The 15,702-nt window shown below is 60.9% G+C and overlaps 1 protein-coding gene across 3 annotated transcripts in view; it reads left to right on the top strand.

Annotated features, from left to right (window-relative positions):
• The window catches only part of SLC9A3 (solute carrier family 9 member A3), a 39,607-nt gene extending 26,052 nt beyond the window's left edge, over positions 1–13,555 (top strand). Inside the window, exons 4-17 of one of the 3 annotated variants that reach the window (XR_010659005.1) lie at positions 215–293; positions 885–1,062; positions 1,575–1,795; positions 3,207–3,409; positions 3,853–3,942; positions 4,026–4,096; positions 4,860–4,989; positions 6,009–6,124; positions 6,555–6,684; positions 6,870–7,046; positions 7,174–7,246; positions 7,671–7,781; positions 8,065–8,525; positions 8,599–8,938. Coding sequence is in view for 2 of the 3 variants with exons in the window: in XM_065905486.1 (XP_065761558.1) it covers positions 215–293; positions 885–1,062; positions 1,575–1,795; positions 3,207–3,409; positions 3,853–3,942; positions 4,026–4,096; positions 4,860–4,989; positions 6,009–6,124; positions 6,555–6,684; positions 6,870–7,046; positions 7,174–7,246; positions 7,671–7,781; positions 8,065–8,308; positions 10,556–10,559 (1,827 nt within the window). In the remaining variant the exon portion in view is untranslated. Of the gene's footprint in view, positions 1–214; positions 294–884; positions 1,063–1,574; positions 1,796–3,206; positions 3,410–3,852; positions 3,943–4,025; positions 4,097–4,859; positions 4,990–6,008; positions 6,125–6,554; positions 6,685–6,869; positions 7,047–7,173; positions 7,247–7,670; positions 7,782–8,064; positions 8,940–10,555 lie in introns of those variants that run through there. The other 2 variants (XM_065905486.1, XM_065905485.1) reach the window with 2 other exon arrangements.
• The last annotated feature ends 2,147 nt before the right edge of the window (positions 13,556–15,702 follow it).

Here is a 15,702-nt window from a genome sequence, read left to right as displayed (position 1 = left end):
CCTTCCACCCAGACCCCACACTACTGCCCTAGATGAGTTTCCCCCGGTGGTTTTCACTTTCCCTTCAGATTGCTGCCATGTTCTCCTCACTCGGCCCAAGTCTCACAAGGCCTGGGGCCCGAGACTCAAGTCTCAACAGGCCTGGTGCCCAAGACGGGGAGGAGTCAGTGCTGACCGCAGGCTGACGATGTCCTGTCTGTCTCTGTCCCCGCAGGTCCTGTACAATGTGTTTGAATCTTTTGTGACGTTGGGTGGTGACAAGGTGACCGGCGTGGACTGCGTGAAAGGAATAGGTGTGTGGCTGGCGGGTCGTGTTCCAGTGGGAAGCCAGGGCCAGTGTCTTCTCCGGAGCATGGACCCCTCAGGGCAGCATCTGTGCCAGGCTGGAACCCATAGCCTGTGCAGGGAAACATCTTCCATTTCAAAATCTTGGTGACAGGCCCCCTCCCTCCCTGGCAGGTCCCACTAATGTGGTTTTCCAGGCCCCAGCCACCCTGGGCGGCGAGGATCATTGCCCCCACAGACCTACGGGAGGATGGGGATCCTGTATCTGGGGTCCTGGGCATCCCTCTGGGCAGGAACAGTTACAGACAGATAGCACTCCTGGGAGCCCAGAGCCTGGTCCTTGCTGTCAACCCCCCACCAATGCTGCTGGTCTCAGCGCTGCCCCCGCGGCGGGGCAGCTGGGCCTCTCGGCGCAGGCTCGCCCCTCCCTGTGGAGGCCAGAGCCTCTGTCCGCCTAGAGAATCAGCCTCTTGTTTGCCGAGCTGCTGGTGCCTCTGGGGTCACCCGGGACCTCAATGGGGAACGGTCAGCCAGGCCAGCTCGCCCACGCCGCGGCCAGAGGGCCGCTCAGAGGCCAGTGGTGCTCCTTGTCCTTGCAGTGTCCTTCTTCGTGGTGAGCCTGGGGGGCACGCTGGTGGGTATCGTGTTTGCCTTCCTGCTCTCCCTGGTGACACGCTTCACCAAGCGCGTGCGCATCATCGAGCCCGGCTTTGTGTTTGTCCTCTCCTACCTGTCCTACCTCACGTCCGAGATGCTGTCCCTGTCGGCCATCCTGGCGTGAGTCCCCCATCGCTGGTGGCTCACTCACCAGCCCCCGCGCGCCTGGCGGACCCGCCCAGGGGAGGCCTGGCAGTTTGGGCGGGACGGGAACTCGCTATGGGGGAGAAGAATTTGATGTATTTAGTTTTTTAATTAAGGAGTTGGTGTCTCACAGAGCTGCCCAGGGGCTGCAGCGCCTGCTCTGTCCCCAGGCAGCCCTTCCCAGGGCTCTGACCCTCAGAGCTGCCCCCTCAGTGTGTGGCCAGAAACCAAGGCAGCCCCCTCTCCTCCAGTGTGGGACCCAGGCCCCCAGAAGCCCACAGACAGTGTCAGGGTAGCCAGCCCAGGGCACCAAGCGCCCAAAAGGAGCCCTGTGCTCACACAGAGTGCTGATGAGCAGCGGGGGATGCTTGCCCAGGATGCAGGGGCTCCGAGGTGCTGCCTTCCAGGAGACAGGCTTGAGCCCCACGGGGTCTGGTGGGAGCTGAGCCCTGGCATGAGCCCTCATGGTGGGCTGTCCTGTGTGCCAGCATCACCTTCTGTGGCATCTGCTGCCAGAAGTACGTAAAGGCCAACATCTCAGAACAGTCAGCCACCACAGTGCGCTACACCATGAAGATGCTGGCCAGCGGGGCCGAGACCATCATTTTCATGTTCCTGGGCATCTCGGCTGTGGACCCTCTCATCTGGAAGTGGAACACAGCCTTCGTGCTCCTGACACTGCTCTTCATCTCCGTGTACAGGGCCATAGGTGAGGGTGTGGGGAGCATGGGGGGTGACACAAGGACAATGTGGAATGACGGGGGGATGATGAGGATGACGGGCAGATGAGGGGACAATGGAGGATGACGGGGGTGGTGGGGATGATGAGGGGGATGGGGATGAGGGGATGAGGGGGATGAGGGGACGATGGAGGATGATGGGGATGAGGGGGATGAGGGGGGATAAGGGGGAGGATGGAGAGTGATGGGGATGATGAGGATGAGGAGGATGAGGGGGGATGAGGGGGAACAAGGGGAGGATGGAGGGTGATGGGGTGGTGGGGACTATGGGGGATGAGGGGATGAGAGGGAATGAGGGGATGATGGAGGATGATGGGGTGGTGGGGATGATGGGGATAAAGGGGAATGAGAGGACAACAGAGGATGATAGAGGTAGTGGGGATGATGGGGATGAGGGGGATGAGAGGGCAGTAGGGACGATGGGGGATGACGGGGATGAGGGGAAGATAGAGGATGATGGGGATGGGGGGTGATGGAGATGAGGGGGGATGAGGACAATGGAGGATGATGGGGATGAGGGGATGATGGAGAGTGATGTGGATGAGGAGGGCTGAGGGGATGGTGGAGGATGACAGAGGGGTGAGGGGACATAGTCAGCCAACAGCAGGGATTGATCGCAGGGAGTCTGAAGAACCAGGGACACACATTGGCCCCTGGCCACCAGCCCTATAGCACAGTGAATGACAGGTTCAAGAGACCTTGGGGAACCTAAGGCTGGCCAGGACATTGGTCACCCTCAGTGAAGGGACAGGCCTTCTCACAGCCTTATAGCCTCATTACTGAAATAAGACGACCTTGAGGTACATGTGGAAGGTTCCAGAAGCCAGGGGAACCCATGTGGCTTCCCACTGACTTACTTTGGATGTGGTCACTTGGGGACACCATCAGTCACCATGGCACGTGAGAGGCAGGAGCCCCTGGGGCCCCACCTAGCCCTGGTCCCTGGTCCCTGGTGTGCAGTGCTGACCCAGGGCTGGGGAGGGGAGAAGGCAGTTGGGTGATCCCCACCTGCTCTGCCTGTAGTCACTGGACTGAGGGCTCAGGGAAACAGAGGCCCTGCGGTCGGGTCGCATCTTGTCCTGGAGCTGCTGGGCAGTCACATGTGTGGTCACACTGAGACTTTGGAATTTCCAGAGCTGCTGGAGCACAGCTTGGGGGTGCAGAGGCAGGCAGGGGCCCAGGGAGCTCCAAAGAGGACGAGGGACCTGTGGGCGGGGCTACAGTGGTGCCTCCTGGTCCGCTCTCTAGCTCGCTTGCTCGCTCGTGGGAGGAGGCAGTTTCCCAGTGTGACTCCTCCCCCACTGCAGTTGCAAGGGGTGCTGGCAGGGACAGAGGGGCCGCATCTCCCCCCAGCTGCTGAGGGCACGCTGCACCCCACAGGGGTCATCCTGCAGACCTGGATTCTGAATCGGTACCGGATGGTGCAGCTGGAGATCATAGACCAGGTGGTCATGTCCTACGGTGGCCTCCGAGGAGCTGTGGCTTACGCCCTGGTGGTCCTCCTGGACGAGAACAAGGTCAAGGAGAAGAACCTGTTTGTCAGCACCACCATCATCGTCATCTTCTTCACCGTTATCTTCCAGGTACAGGTGGTGGAGGGGCCTCACCCTCCCAGGCGCCAGGCCTAACTGGGTTGATAATTTTAGTAACTAGGTGCAGTTTAGTAGGTTTTCATGTGGCCCCACAAGGGGTGCTGCACGATTTGGCCTAGAAACCTCCTTCCTTGGCTGTTGCTGGTTAACAAAGCCCCAGTTAACGTTTCATTGGCCAGGAGGGAAGGGCCCTGCCTTGCCTGGCTCTTGGACACGCCAAGGAGCTGGCCGGGGGTGTCCAAGGGTGTCCACTGACCTGCAGGTGGCAGGGCCTCCTCTGCCGGGAGGTGGGCACACATGACCTGGGTCCTGGCCAAGGGGTGGCCCCTTCTGCCCCATGGGGGTAGGTGGGCTCAGGATCAGTGGGCCACAGTGGGGTGTGGGTCTGGGGTGAGGCCTGGCCCAGCCTCAGGGTCAGGGTGCCTATCTTCCAGGGCCTGACCATCAAGCCCCTGGTGCAGTGGCTGAAGGTGAAGAGAAGTGAACAGCGAGACCCCAAGCTCAACGAGAAGCTGCACGGCCGGGTAGGGGGAAGGGCCAAGGGAGGAGGGAGGAGGAGGAAGGGGCCGTCCAGGTGAGGCTGACCCACTTGCCTCTCCTCCCAAAGGCTTTCGACCACATCCTCTCGGCCATCGAGGACATATCAGGGCAAATTGGACACAATTATCTGAGAGATAAGTGAGTGGCTGCAGTGGCCCCTGACAAACTGAAACAGGAAAATTCAGAGGCACGTTCATTTCAGTTGTTAGTCCCCTTCTTCTTTAACCAGCGACTGTAGGACCCACAAGCTATAGAGTGAATCTCTGGCATCACCATGACCCTTCCCCACTGAGCCCCAGTGACCTCAGAATACTGCCCTCGGAGGACCCAGAGCCACTGACCACCTTGTTCAAGTCCCTGCTTCTCCCCTCCTGCCCCTGGAGGCCCCCCAAGCCCCTTCTCCTAGAATACTTCTGCTTCTCCTCCTGGGACCCCCCTTCCGCCTTCCTGCCCCTGAAGCCCCTTAAGCCCCTTCTCCTAGAATCCTCCTACTTCTCCCCCTGGGACCCCCTTCCCCCCTTTAAATACCCTCCTCCTCCTGGAATCCCCCTTCTCCCCCCATCTTCCTAGAGGGTTATGCAGTTAGAGGAAATCTGCATGACCGCATTACAGGAGAAGGTTAAGCCCACTTTCACGCACGCACCATGACTCTGCCCTCGGACAGGAAGGTAGAGCGGCCACAGGGCTGTGAGGCGGCGTTCAGCGGCACATGGAGGGTCATCTCTTTCACTTCAAAGCTTGCCTGTGTGGCTGTCACAGTAAATGGAAACTGAGTGTCCCGTCCAGTGGCTACATGCTGTGTCCATCGCAAGTCTGGATGTTCCCAGGGTTCCATCCCGGGGCTTCACCCAGACCCCGCCAAGTGCCGACCACTATTGGTTTGACCCACCCGTCCTCGCAGGTGGTCCAATTTTGATAGGAAATTCCTCAGCAAAATCCTCATGAGAAGGTCGGCTCAGAAGTCTCGAGACCGGATTCTGAACGTTTTCCACGAGCTCAACTTGAAGGATGCCATCAGCTACGTAGCTGAGGTACTAGCCGTCTTGTCTGCTCTTTTGTAGGAGTGTGAGGAGAGGGGGGCAAGAGGCGAGACAGACACGCGTGTGGACAGTGCTGGGCCTGCACACTGAGGCTCGGGCTGGGGTAGGGGCAGCTGTTGCGCGACACTCGTTCTCGCTGCCTCAGCCGCGGTTCACCTGAGCTCACGGGCCCTCAGGCACCCTGAAAGTGGGGTTCACCACAGCTCCAGCTCTGCGGTGCTGGGTCTGAGGTCACAGACCCCAGTGAACACAAGCTCCAGGCTCCAGCCAGGGCAAGGCCATGGGCGGAAGGCCTGTCTTCTGCACCTCCGACCAGCTGAGGAAGTTCAGAGCAGGAATCCCGGCCCCTCTGATCGCGAGCCTTTGAGGCCTCGCTGCCTCCCTGGGGCTGGGAAGGTGGGTGGTGACCCCTGCTGGCTGCATCCTCTCCTGGGGACCCTCTATGGCCCCAGTCCCCACTGGTGACAGGCTCTCAGCAGGGCACCAGCCTCCCTTCCCCTCGCTGCCTGCCACCGTGGTGCCTATGACACAGGCCTGTGGGCTCCTCTGCACTGCGGTTGTGCCTGTGAGCAACGCCCACAGCACCAGCTCTGCCATAGCAGGTTGGCCCCCACCCGGCTGCCCTTCCCAGCTCCAACCTCTCCCCAGAGGGCCAGCTGCTCTAGGGCACCTCACTCGGCAGTGTGACCTCCATGCCTGTGGACTCTGCTCTGCCTGGTTTTCGTCTGACTCTGCAGGCTGGGGTTTCTCTTCTGGGGAAAACTAGCGCAGCTGGTTTGGAGCCCCCGTGGGGACGGGGCCTCTTTCTCCATCCCGTGGGGATTCCCCATGGTTCCCGAGGCACCAGGTCCTTTGCACAAGCCGCTGTGAGCCTCCCAGCTCCAGCGGGGTCTCCACCGTGGTTTCTGGGGTCTTGGCTCTCCCAGGTGCCTCGGGGTCAGTGCACAGCACCCCGGGGCAGGGCTCCCTGGGGCCAGGCCATTGACTGACAAGGCCACCTCCTCCCGCAGGGAGAGCGCCGTGGGTCCCTGGCCTTCATCCGTTCCCCCAGCACGGACAACATGGTCAACGTGGACTTCAGCACCCCACGTCCCTCCACTGTGGAGGCCTCCGTCTCCTACCTCCTGTAGGTCCCCAGGGCTGTGGGCCAAGCTCTCCCCAGGCTCCCTGTGGCCTGCCACAGGCATGGCCAGTGGGCCTCTTGGGGCTGCCCAAATGGGAAACAGGGCCAGAGCTGATGGCGTCTATCACCTGTCGTGTCGGTCGGCTGGCTGGAGTGAGGCAGTGAGCCAGGGTCCAGCAGCCCGCTTAAGGAGCGCGCCCTCCCCCACCACCAGAGACAGGGGCGCTGGTCCCCGATTCCAGGCCTCCAGCCTCTGCCCTGCCAGTGCAGGGCGGTTCTGGGCATCACTGCTGGGGATTTGGAAGGGCAGGCGCACTGTGGGGTCAGTCTTAAACATGAGGCGGAGAAGGTCTTACCGGGACGACCCCAGGCCCCAGGGGTGCAGGTGGGAGGGCAGGTGGTCATGCCCACTTGCTCACCGAGGCCCCTGCAGGAGGGAGAACGTTAGCGCCGTGCGCCTGGACATGCAGTCCCTGGAGCAGCGGCGGCAGAGCATCCGGGATGCAGAGGACATGATCACCCACCACACGCTGCAGCAGTACCTGTACAAGCCCCGGCAGGAGGTGGGTGCACCCTTGCCAGAGCTGGCACCCCATCCATCCTGCCCCAGGGCAAAGCACATCCCTACTTAGTGCAGGTTGCTCCTGGGAGGGTGGGGGTTCAGGCCCGCATCCGGGGGCAGCCCAGGCCCTGCGGACACGACCAGCTAATCCTAACCACCCCGCCCACCCCCCGTCAACCCCCACAGTACAAACATCTCTACAGCCGGCACGGGCTGACCGCGGATGAGGACGAGAAGCAGGACACCGAGATCTTCCACAGGACCATGCGGAAGCGCCTGGAGTCCTTCAAGTCGGCCAAGCTGGGGATCAACCCCCACAAGAAGGCCGCTAAGCTGCTCAAGAGGGAGCGCGCCCAGAAGCGGGTGAGAGGGCACACTCGGGCGGGCCTCACCGAGGGGGCACCCCGGCCACAGGGCAGAGGCCTCCCTGGGGTTGACAGGCGGATCAGGCGGGACCCAGAGCTGTGAGCGGTTTCCTTCTGCTCCTCAGAGAAACAGCAGCATTCCCAATGGGAAACTGCCGATGGTGAGCTCCCTGCAGGACTTCACCATCAAGGAGAAAGGTAGGCTGGGCCATGGCTGGACGTTGGTCAGCAGGAGCTGAGGGGTGCCTGAGGGCAGCCGGGTGCAAACGACTGTCCTTCCAGGAAACCCGCCCCCTCAGCACCAGGGCCCTCCTCACAGGCTGCAGCCACTCTAGGGGCAGGGCTGCGACCTGGGCTTCCCAACCCCTTCCTCTGTGGCCCGCCCCCCCTCCCCGCCCCGGGCCCCTCCTCGAGAAGACAGAGTGTGGTCCTCTCTGCCCAACCCCATGCTGGTGTGGCCAGGTGGGCACCACGGTCTACTGAGCTGCCTAGAGGCTGCTAAGTAGGGGCGGCAGACATGAGGACACCACCGTGAGCGGTCCGGGACAGTTGGTCAAGGGCTCAGATGAGGTCATCTGCGCCTCCAGCCTGTCCCCTTACACTGTCCCTTCCCTGTCACCAGATTTGGAACTCTCAGACACTGAGGAAGCCCCCAACTATGATGCTGAGATGAGTGGGGGGATCGAGTTCCTGGCAAACATCGCGCAGGACACAGCGACAGACTCCCCCTCAGGTGAGGGGGACGGCCCTCCACTATCCACAGGTGATCCCTGGCGGGAGGCCCAGGCAGTGGAGCGCGGTTCACGCGGCTGCGCAAGTTCGGGCACAGGCGGAGGCTTCCGCTCTGAGAGAGGCGAGCGAGAGCCGGCGCAGGGCCGGAACCCCAGAGGCCCGAGACCTTCCAGGTGACCTTCCGTGTGGCCGAGGACAAGCTGCTGTCTGACCCAGGGCCGCTGCCTCCCTCTCTGCCCTTCCGGTGAGCGAGGGAAGCTGACGACCGCCGCCCTCTCTCCTAGGAATTGACAACCCCGCGTTTTCCCCGGAGGAGAGCCCCGGCATCCTCTCTGGGGTGCCTCCCTGGCTGTGTCCCGGGGAGGCGGTGGTGCCCTCCCAGAGGGCCCGCCTGCAGATCCCCCACTCCCCCGGCAACTTCCACCGCCTGGCGCCCTTCCGCCTCAGCGGCAAGTCCGTGGACTCGTTCCTGATGGCCGACGGCCCCGAGGAGCAGCCGCATGCCGCCCCACCCGAGTCCACACACATGTAACTGGCCCGCCGGCCCCCGCTCTGTCCCCCGCTCTTCTCGGCGCCGCCTCAGCCCCGCGCGTCGCTCTCTTTCTCAGCTGCCGCCTCCACCTCACTCTGCTCTCACCAGCCTCAGCCTCTCTTCCAGCCGCGCTTCTTTCTTCAGGCGCATCTGTCTTCCTGCTTCTCCCGCGAGCGGGGGGAGGGGCGGGTCCCGTTGAGTGAGGGTGTGAGGGTCTGCGCTGTGTGAGGGTCCCCGCTGTGTGAGGGTCCCGCTGAGTGAGGGTCCCACTGAGTGGGGGTGTGAGGGTTCCGCTGAGTGAGGGTCCCCGCTGTGTGAGGGTGTGAGGGTCCCGCTGTGAGAGGGTCCCCGCTGAGGGCCCCCGCTGAGTGAGGGTCCCCGCTGAGTGAGGGTCCCCGCTGAGTGAGGGTGTGAGGGTCCGCTGAATGAGGGTCCCGCTGTGTGAGGGCCCCGCTGAGTGAGGGTGTCAGGGTCACCTCTGTGGGAGGGTCCCCACTGAGTGAGTGGGAGGGTCCAGCTGTGTGAGGGCCCCACTGAGTGAGTGGGAGGGTCCAGCTGTGTGAGGGTCCTGCTGAGTGAGGGTCCAGCTATGTGAGGGTCCCTGCTGTGTGAGGTTCCCTGCTGTGTGAGGGTCCAGCTGAGTGAGGGTGTGAGGGTTCTGCTGAGTGAGGGTTCCGCTGAGTGAGGGTGTGAGGGTTCTGCTGAGTGAGGGTCCCCGATGAGTGAGGGTGTGAGGGTCCCCACTGTGTGAGGGTCCCGCTGAATGAGGGTCCCGCTGTGAGAGGGTCCCCGCTGAGTGAGGGTCCAGCTGAGTGAGGGTGTGAGGGTTCTGCTGAGTGAGGGTTCCGCTGAGTGAGGGTGTGAGGGTTCTGCTGAGTGAGGGTCCCCGATGAGTGAGGGTGTGAGGGTCCCCACTGTGTGAGGGTCCCGCTGAATGAGGGTCCCGCTGTGAGAGGGTCCCCGCTGAGTGAGGGTCCAGCTGAGTGAGGGTGTGAGGGTTCTGCTGAGTGAGGGTTCCGCTGAGTGAGGGTGTGAGGGTTCTGCTGAGTGAGGGTCCCCGATGAGTGAGGGTGTGAGGGTCCCCACTGTGTGAGGGTCCCGCTGAATGAGGGTCCCGCTGTGAGAGGGTCCCCGCTGAGTGAGGGTCCAGCTGAGTGAGGGTGTGAGGGTTCTGCTGAGTGAGGGTCCCGCTGAGTGAGGGTGTCAGGGTCCCAGCTGTGTGAGGGTCCCACTGAGTGAGGGTCCAGCTATGTGAGGGCCCCGCTGAGTGAGGGTGTCAGGGTCCCCGCTGTGGGAGGGTCCAGCTGTGTGAGGGTCCCTGCTGTGTGAGGTTCCCCGCTGTGTGAGGGTCCAGCTATGTGAGGGTCCCCGCTGTGTGAGGGTCCCGCTGAGTGAGGGTGTCAGGGTCCCCGCTGTGTGAGGGTCCCTGCTGTGTGAGGTTCCCCGCTGTGGGAGGGTCCAGCTGTGTGAGGGTCCCTGCTGTGTGAGGTTCCCCGCTGTGTGAGGGTCCCGCTGTGTGAGGGTCCCGCTGTGTGAGGGTCCCGCTGAGTGAGGGTCCCGCTGAGTGAGGGTCCAGCTATGTGAGGGTCCCCGCTGTGTGAGGGCCCCGCTGAGTGAGGGTGTCAGGGTCCCCGCTGTGGGAGGGTCCCCGCTGTGGGAGGGTCCAGCTGTGTGAGGGTCCCTGCTGTGTGAGGTTCCCCGCTGTGTGAGGGTCCCGCTGTGTGAGGGTCCGGCTGAGTGAGGGTCCCGCTGAGTGAGGGTCCAGCTATGTGAGGGTCCCCGCTGTGTGAGGGTCCCGCTGAGTGAGGGTCCCTGCTGTGTGGTGTGAGGGTCCCGCTGCGTGACGGTCCCGCTGAGTTAGGGTGTGAGGTGTGAGGGTCCCGTTATGAGGGTCGCCTGTTCCGGGCTGTCGGTTAGGAGAGCGCCGGCTCAGCGACCTTGGCACCGAAGGGCACGAGCTTTTCTCCCTCAAGGCCCGCGGCCCCGGAGAGCCCGCAGGAAGCGGGTTCGGCAGACACCCTCACTCGGAGGGCAGTGCAGCGGGCGGGGCAGGGAGGGGTCCCCGAGGCCCGGCTCACTGCCTCAGGCAGGCGCCCGCGAGACCGCAAGAGCTGGCGCCCGTCTTCTTCCCGCGGCTTCGCCTCCGGGCCTCGCACCGGACTTGGGCCTGGGACGTGACCCCGGCTTCCTGCCTAGGCGGAGGGCACCGCGCCACCCCGCGCTCACGCCGGCTCCTCCCGCAGGTGACACCGGCTCCGACGCTCCGCTGACCGGACGCTCGTCCCCGCCCGCTGTCGAGAAGCCCCCGCGCGCGCGCGCCCCGAGCCCGGCCCCGCCCAACCCTGCCCCGCCCAGCCCCGCTCAGGCCCCTCCCACCCCGCGAAGCCCCGGGCCCGCGGCACCGCTCGAGCCCGATCCCGCGGCGGGGCCCGCGCAGGGGGCGGGGCCGGAGCGCCGCGGGCTGCTGGGCGCGCACGCGCGGTCGGCGGCGGCGCGCCGCGTACACAGCCGGCGCTCGTTCCAGCGGCCTCGCGCGCGCCGCCGCCCCGCGCTGCTCAAGCTGGCGTCGCTGCCGCCGTCGTGCCACGCGCCGCCCCACGCTCTGGAGCAGGAGGAGACGCCTCTGTGACTGCCGCCCCCCCCCCCCCCCCGAGGTCTGCAGGCTGGACGTCGCCCCAGGGGGGCTCCACTCCGCCTCGGCCGCGCCTCACGAGGGCTTCCACTCCCCCACGGCCGCGCCCCTAGGGGTCTCTGCCCCCATCACGGCCGCGCCTCCCGGGGGACTCCACTCCACCACGGCCGCGCCCCCGGGGGGCTCCACTCCGCCACGGTTGCGCCCCCCGGGGGTCTCTGCCCCCATCACCCTAGGATCTGCACCCATTACCTCGCCCCAGGGGATGACCTCGACCCTCACGACCTCGCCTCTTAGGGGTCTCCACCTGCCCCTCCCAGCCGAGCCACCGTCACTGCCCGCCCCATGCATGGTCTCCACCCCCGCCACAGCTGCCCATCCGGGGGTCTGCTCGCATGGCCGTATTTTCTTGGGGTCGTGGCCTAAACTCCCAAGGTATCTTCTGGTGACCTGGAGTAACTCTGGACACTCACCGACCCGTTAGGAGCTGAACTCTTCGGGACCAAATGAGCAGCAAGACGGGAGCCGAGGCATTCCCTGGGGTTCCTTTGGAGAGGCCGCTGTGGGTGGGAAGTGGGCGTGAGCCTTCCCCATCGTCTGGGAGGCTCCGTTGCGGGCCCTCTATTCTCCTGTCCTGGATTTGAGCTGAGCCGGGATTTGTGTATTGCCGTTTCCATGGTCACCCCTGACTCAGGGACAGTTTGTGCTTCAGTTCCTGCCGTCTGTGTCCATTCTTATTGGCTCTGCTGGGGAAACAGACCCAAACCAGATGAGACTTGCCCACCGTGTTACCCACCCAGGCTGGCCTCTCCCAAAGCCCCCTGGACTGTCAGCCCCAGGGTCAGGGGAGCCCTGACCCCAGGGTGGGATGTGACCACTCACCAGGTCTTTGAACCACCTGTCACCTTAGGGACCGTAGGCATGGCTGCAGAAGCATCTTTTGTTTGCTCGTCCTTTTTGTGTTGAGATTCCCAGAGTCTGATGCTTGCTCACCCTGCACAGATCCAGGCTCAGAATGGGGGCCTCTGTGCACCAGGCCCCAAACGTCCCCAAGCTCCTGGTCTGTGGCCTGAGTTGCCCCACCTGATGCTGGATGATTGCCCGGGCTGGGTTAGGGGTTGCAGTGACCCAGTGGGCACGCCCATACAGTCCCAGCAGGCGAGTGGGCATCTGTCAGCAAGCAGTCCTCTTTAGGGTCACAGCTGGTCCTTGGAGACCCCAGGTCTGCTCACCTGGGGTCTACACAGACAGGGGATGAGGGGGGTTGGACCCCCCCACGCCCACCCCACCCTCAGGGGCTCAGGGACGTGGCCTTGGACAGAGCCCTCAGTCCTCACCCGCTCCTCAGGAGGGTTTGCGAGGCAGTCAAGGAGCAGAGGGTCAGGGGCTCCCGGAAGCTTCTGTGAAGCAGCTCAGCCCTGCTCAGGGAATTGTCCGCTGTGCTGTGACCACATCTTCTGCACGTCCTTGCAGCCCCCCCCCCCCCCCCCCCCCCCGCCCCGCCGGCCATGGCAATTCACAGGGCCCCAGTGGCCCTGGTAGAAAGTCTACACTGTGCCGTTGAGGGAAACGGGGAGCAGCAGGGAGGGTGGCTGTGGTCCATGTCACCCAGAGATGGTCCGTAGGCTGATGCACAGGTCTGCTCACCACCCAAGTTGCTCGCTCAGCTGTCACCAGGACAGGAGTGACGTGGTTTGCAATGCTTGTTCTCACATTCACAGCCACTTTGACCCACTCTGAGCGTAAGAGCCAGCCATCGTCTGTCCCATAGGCCTGGCGGAAGGCACATTCTCCATCCACTCCTGCAGGGGTGGTTCGTCCGGAGCAGGCGGGCTGGTCCAGGTGCCATAGCCCAGCCATTCAGCATCTCCAGCTGCCTTAACAACTCTCCTGGACCACCGGACCCAGATCTGATTCCTCACTGCAGGGCCAGAGGCTGAGACACCCACGTGACACTGTAGACTAACTAAACTTCTGTGTGACCGACCTCCCCTGGGCCAGCTGTGCCACGGGCAGCAGGCACTGCCTGTTGTCAACCTGCACAGGCTGAGCAATGTCCGAGGTTCCAGCGAGACGTCCAGCTAGAGAGACTGTTTGGTCTGTGACACAGCGTTATAAGCCGCAGTACTGTGGACACATCTCATAAATGAGAATCTGAGCTGTTCTTGTCATTGTAAAACAGAATGTAAACAAAGTCTTATGAATGTATTTCCTTAGGAAAACTTGTAAAATTTTTTATTAGGAAGATTCTTATTTATTTAATACTGAACTTTGGCCGACTTTGTGATATAAAGTACACAAATTTAGGAGTCATTCTCTCACTTCTACATTTTCTTGAAAATAATTTTAGTGCAGTGCTCAATGAACTATTGATTTCTATTGTTAAAGAGATTTAATGGAGGAATTTCATTGAAACTGGAATGGGGATGTATTTTACATTATGAGTGGTGAAAATTGTGAATGCTGGTTTTGTGAATGTAACCCTGTCAAGCTGTGTGACGCTCATCATGATCACGTGCCTTAAAGCACTGCCAGCGTGCTGTCAGCAGTGTCTGGGAGGAGTCCACCACAGACCCGGCAGCAGCCTGATCAAGTCTATTAAAAATATTACAAGACACTTTGGGTGAAAACTTTGTTTACAAGTGAGATCATATCAAGGAGGTTTTAAGGGGCCGCCTCTCCTGTAGGCACAGTATTCTGGCACTAAAATTAACATGGATGTGCCTCTGTGTGTGTGTGTATGAGTGAGGGTCACGTGGATGCATCTGTGTGTGTGTGTGTGCGTGTGTGCGAGGCTCAGGGTTAGTGCAGAGGCTTGAGGGCACAGGCTGAGTACCTGATGTGTGTGTGTGTGTGTGTGTGTATGTGTGTGTGTGTGTGAGGCTTGGGTCTGGTGCAGAGCCTGCAGGCGGAGCCTGAACCCTGGATGCGTGTGTGTGGGCGGTTGTCATGTGGATATGCCTGTGTGCGTGTGAGCATGTGTGTGTGTGTGTGCATGAGGCTCAGAGTTAGTGCAGAGTCTTCGGGAAGAGCCTGAGCCCTGGGAACCCGCCCCCCCCCCCGCCCCCCTCCGCCCCCCTCCCTGCCCCCACCACAAGCAGAGATGGTGGCCACCAGCACTCTGCCTGCCGGAGTGGGAGGACCAAGCACTTGCCACACCAAAGGGGTCCACAGGGGGCAGGCCTGGGGCTGGAGAGGTAGGTGGGGACAGCTGGGTCCAGAGCTTGGGGGACAAGGCTGGTGGGAAAGACCCTAGTGTGTGCAGTTCAATTCAATCGCTCAGTCATGTCGGACTCTGCAACCCAGTGGACTGCAGCATGCCAGGCCTCCCTGTCCATCACCTACTCCCGGAGTTTGCTCAAACTCATGTCCATTCAGTCGGTGATGCCATCCAACCCTCTCATCCTGTCATTCCCTTGTCCTCCTGCCTTCAGTCTTTCCCTGCATCAGGGTCTTTTCCAGTAAGTCAGCCCTTCCCATCAGGTGGCCAAAGTATATTGGAGAATTACTGGAGTTTCAGCTTCAGCATCAGTCCTTTCAATGAAAATTCAGGATTGATTTCCTTTAGGATGGACTGGCTGGATCTCCTTGCAATCTCAAGTCTTCTCCAACCCCACCCAGTTCAAAAGCATCAATTCTTCAGCGCTCAGCTTTCTTTACAGTCCAACTCTCACATTCGTACATGACTACTGGAAAAACCATAGCTCTGACTAGATGGACCTTTGTTGGCAAAGTAATGTTTTTTAATATGCTGTCTACGTTGGTCATAGCTTTTCTTCCAAGGAGCAAGCATCTTTTAATTTCATGGCTGCAGTCACCCTCTGAAGTAATTTTGGAGCCCAAGAAAATAAAGTCTGTCACTGTTTCCATTGTTTCCCCACCCATTTGCCATGAAGTGATGGGGCTGAATGCCATGATCTTAGTTTTCTGAATGTTGAGTTTTAAGCCAGCTTTTTTCACTCTCCTCTTTCATCAAGAGGCTCTTTAGATCTTCACTTTCTGCCATAAGTGTGGTGTCATGTGCATATCTGAGGTTATTGATATTTCTCCTGGCAATCTTGGTTCCAGCTTGTGTTTCATCCAGCCCAGCATTTCACATGATGTACTCTGCATGTAAGTTAAATAAGCAGGGTGACAATATACAGCCTTGATGTACTCCTTCCCCGATTTGGAACCAGTCCGTTGTTCCATGTCTGGTTCTAACTGTTGCTTCTTGACCTGCATACAGACTTCTCAGGAGACAAGTAAGGTGGTCTGGTATTCCCATCTCTTGAAGAATTTTCCACTGTTTGTTGTGATCCACACAGTCAAAGGTTTTGGCATAGTCAATAAAGCAGATGTTTTTCTGGAACTCTTGGTTTTTCGATGATTCAGCAGATATTGCAAATTTGATCTCTGGTTCCTCTGCCTTTTCTAAATCCAGCTTGAACACCTGGAAGTTCACGGTTCACGTACTGTTGAAGCCTGGCTTGGAGAATTTTAAGCATTACTTTACTGGCGTGTGAGATGAGTGCAACTGTATGGTAGTTGGAGCATTCTTTGGCATTGCCTCTCTTTAGGATTGGAATAAAAACTGCCCTTTCCAGTCCTGTGGCCAGTGTGGGGAGACCAAGCCCTACACGTCCCAGTGGATCCCAGCCCCCAGGTGGAGCCGCCGGGGCTGGTAGACTTCTCCAGTGGGTTATCCTCCAGGGCTCCTGTCAGAGACACACCGTTTAACAGTTGAGTTTTCTCGCTTTATTGTAGCTGTGTATTTTC

The sequence above is a fragment of the Muntiacus reevesi genome, chromosome 14 (genome assembly GCF_963930625.1).
Source record: "Muntiacus reevesi chromosome 14, mMunRee1.1, whole genome shotgun sequence".
Taxonomy (NCBI): Eukaryota; Metazoa; Chordata; class Mammalia; order Artiodactyla; family Cervidae; genus Muntiacus; species Muntiacus reevesi.
This window is presented reverse-complemented; position numbering and strand designations above follow the sequence as displayed.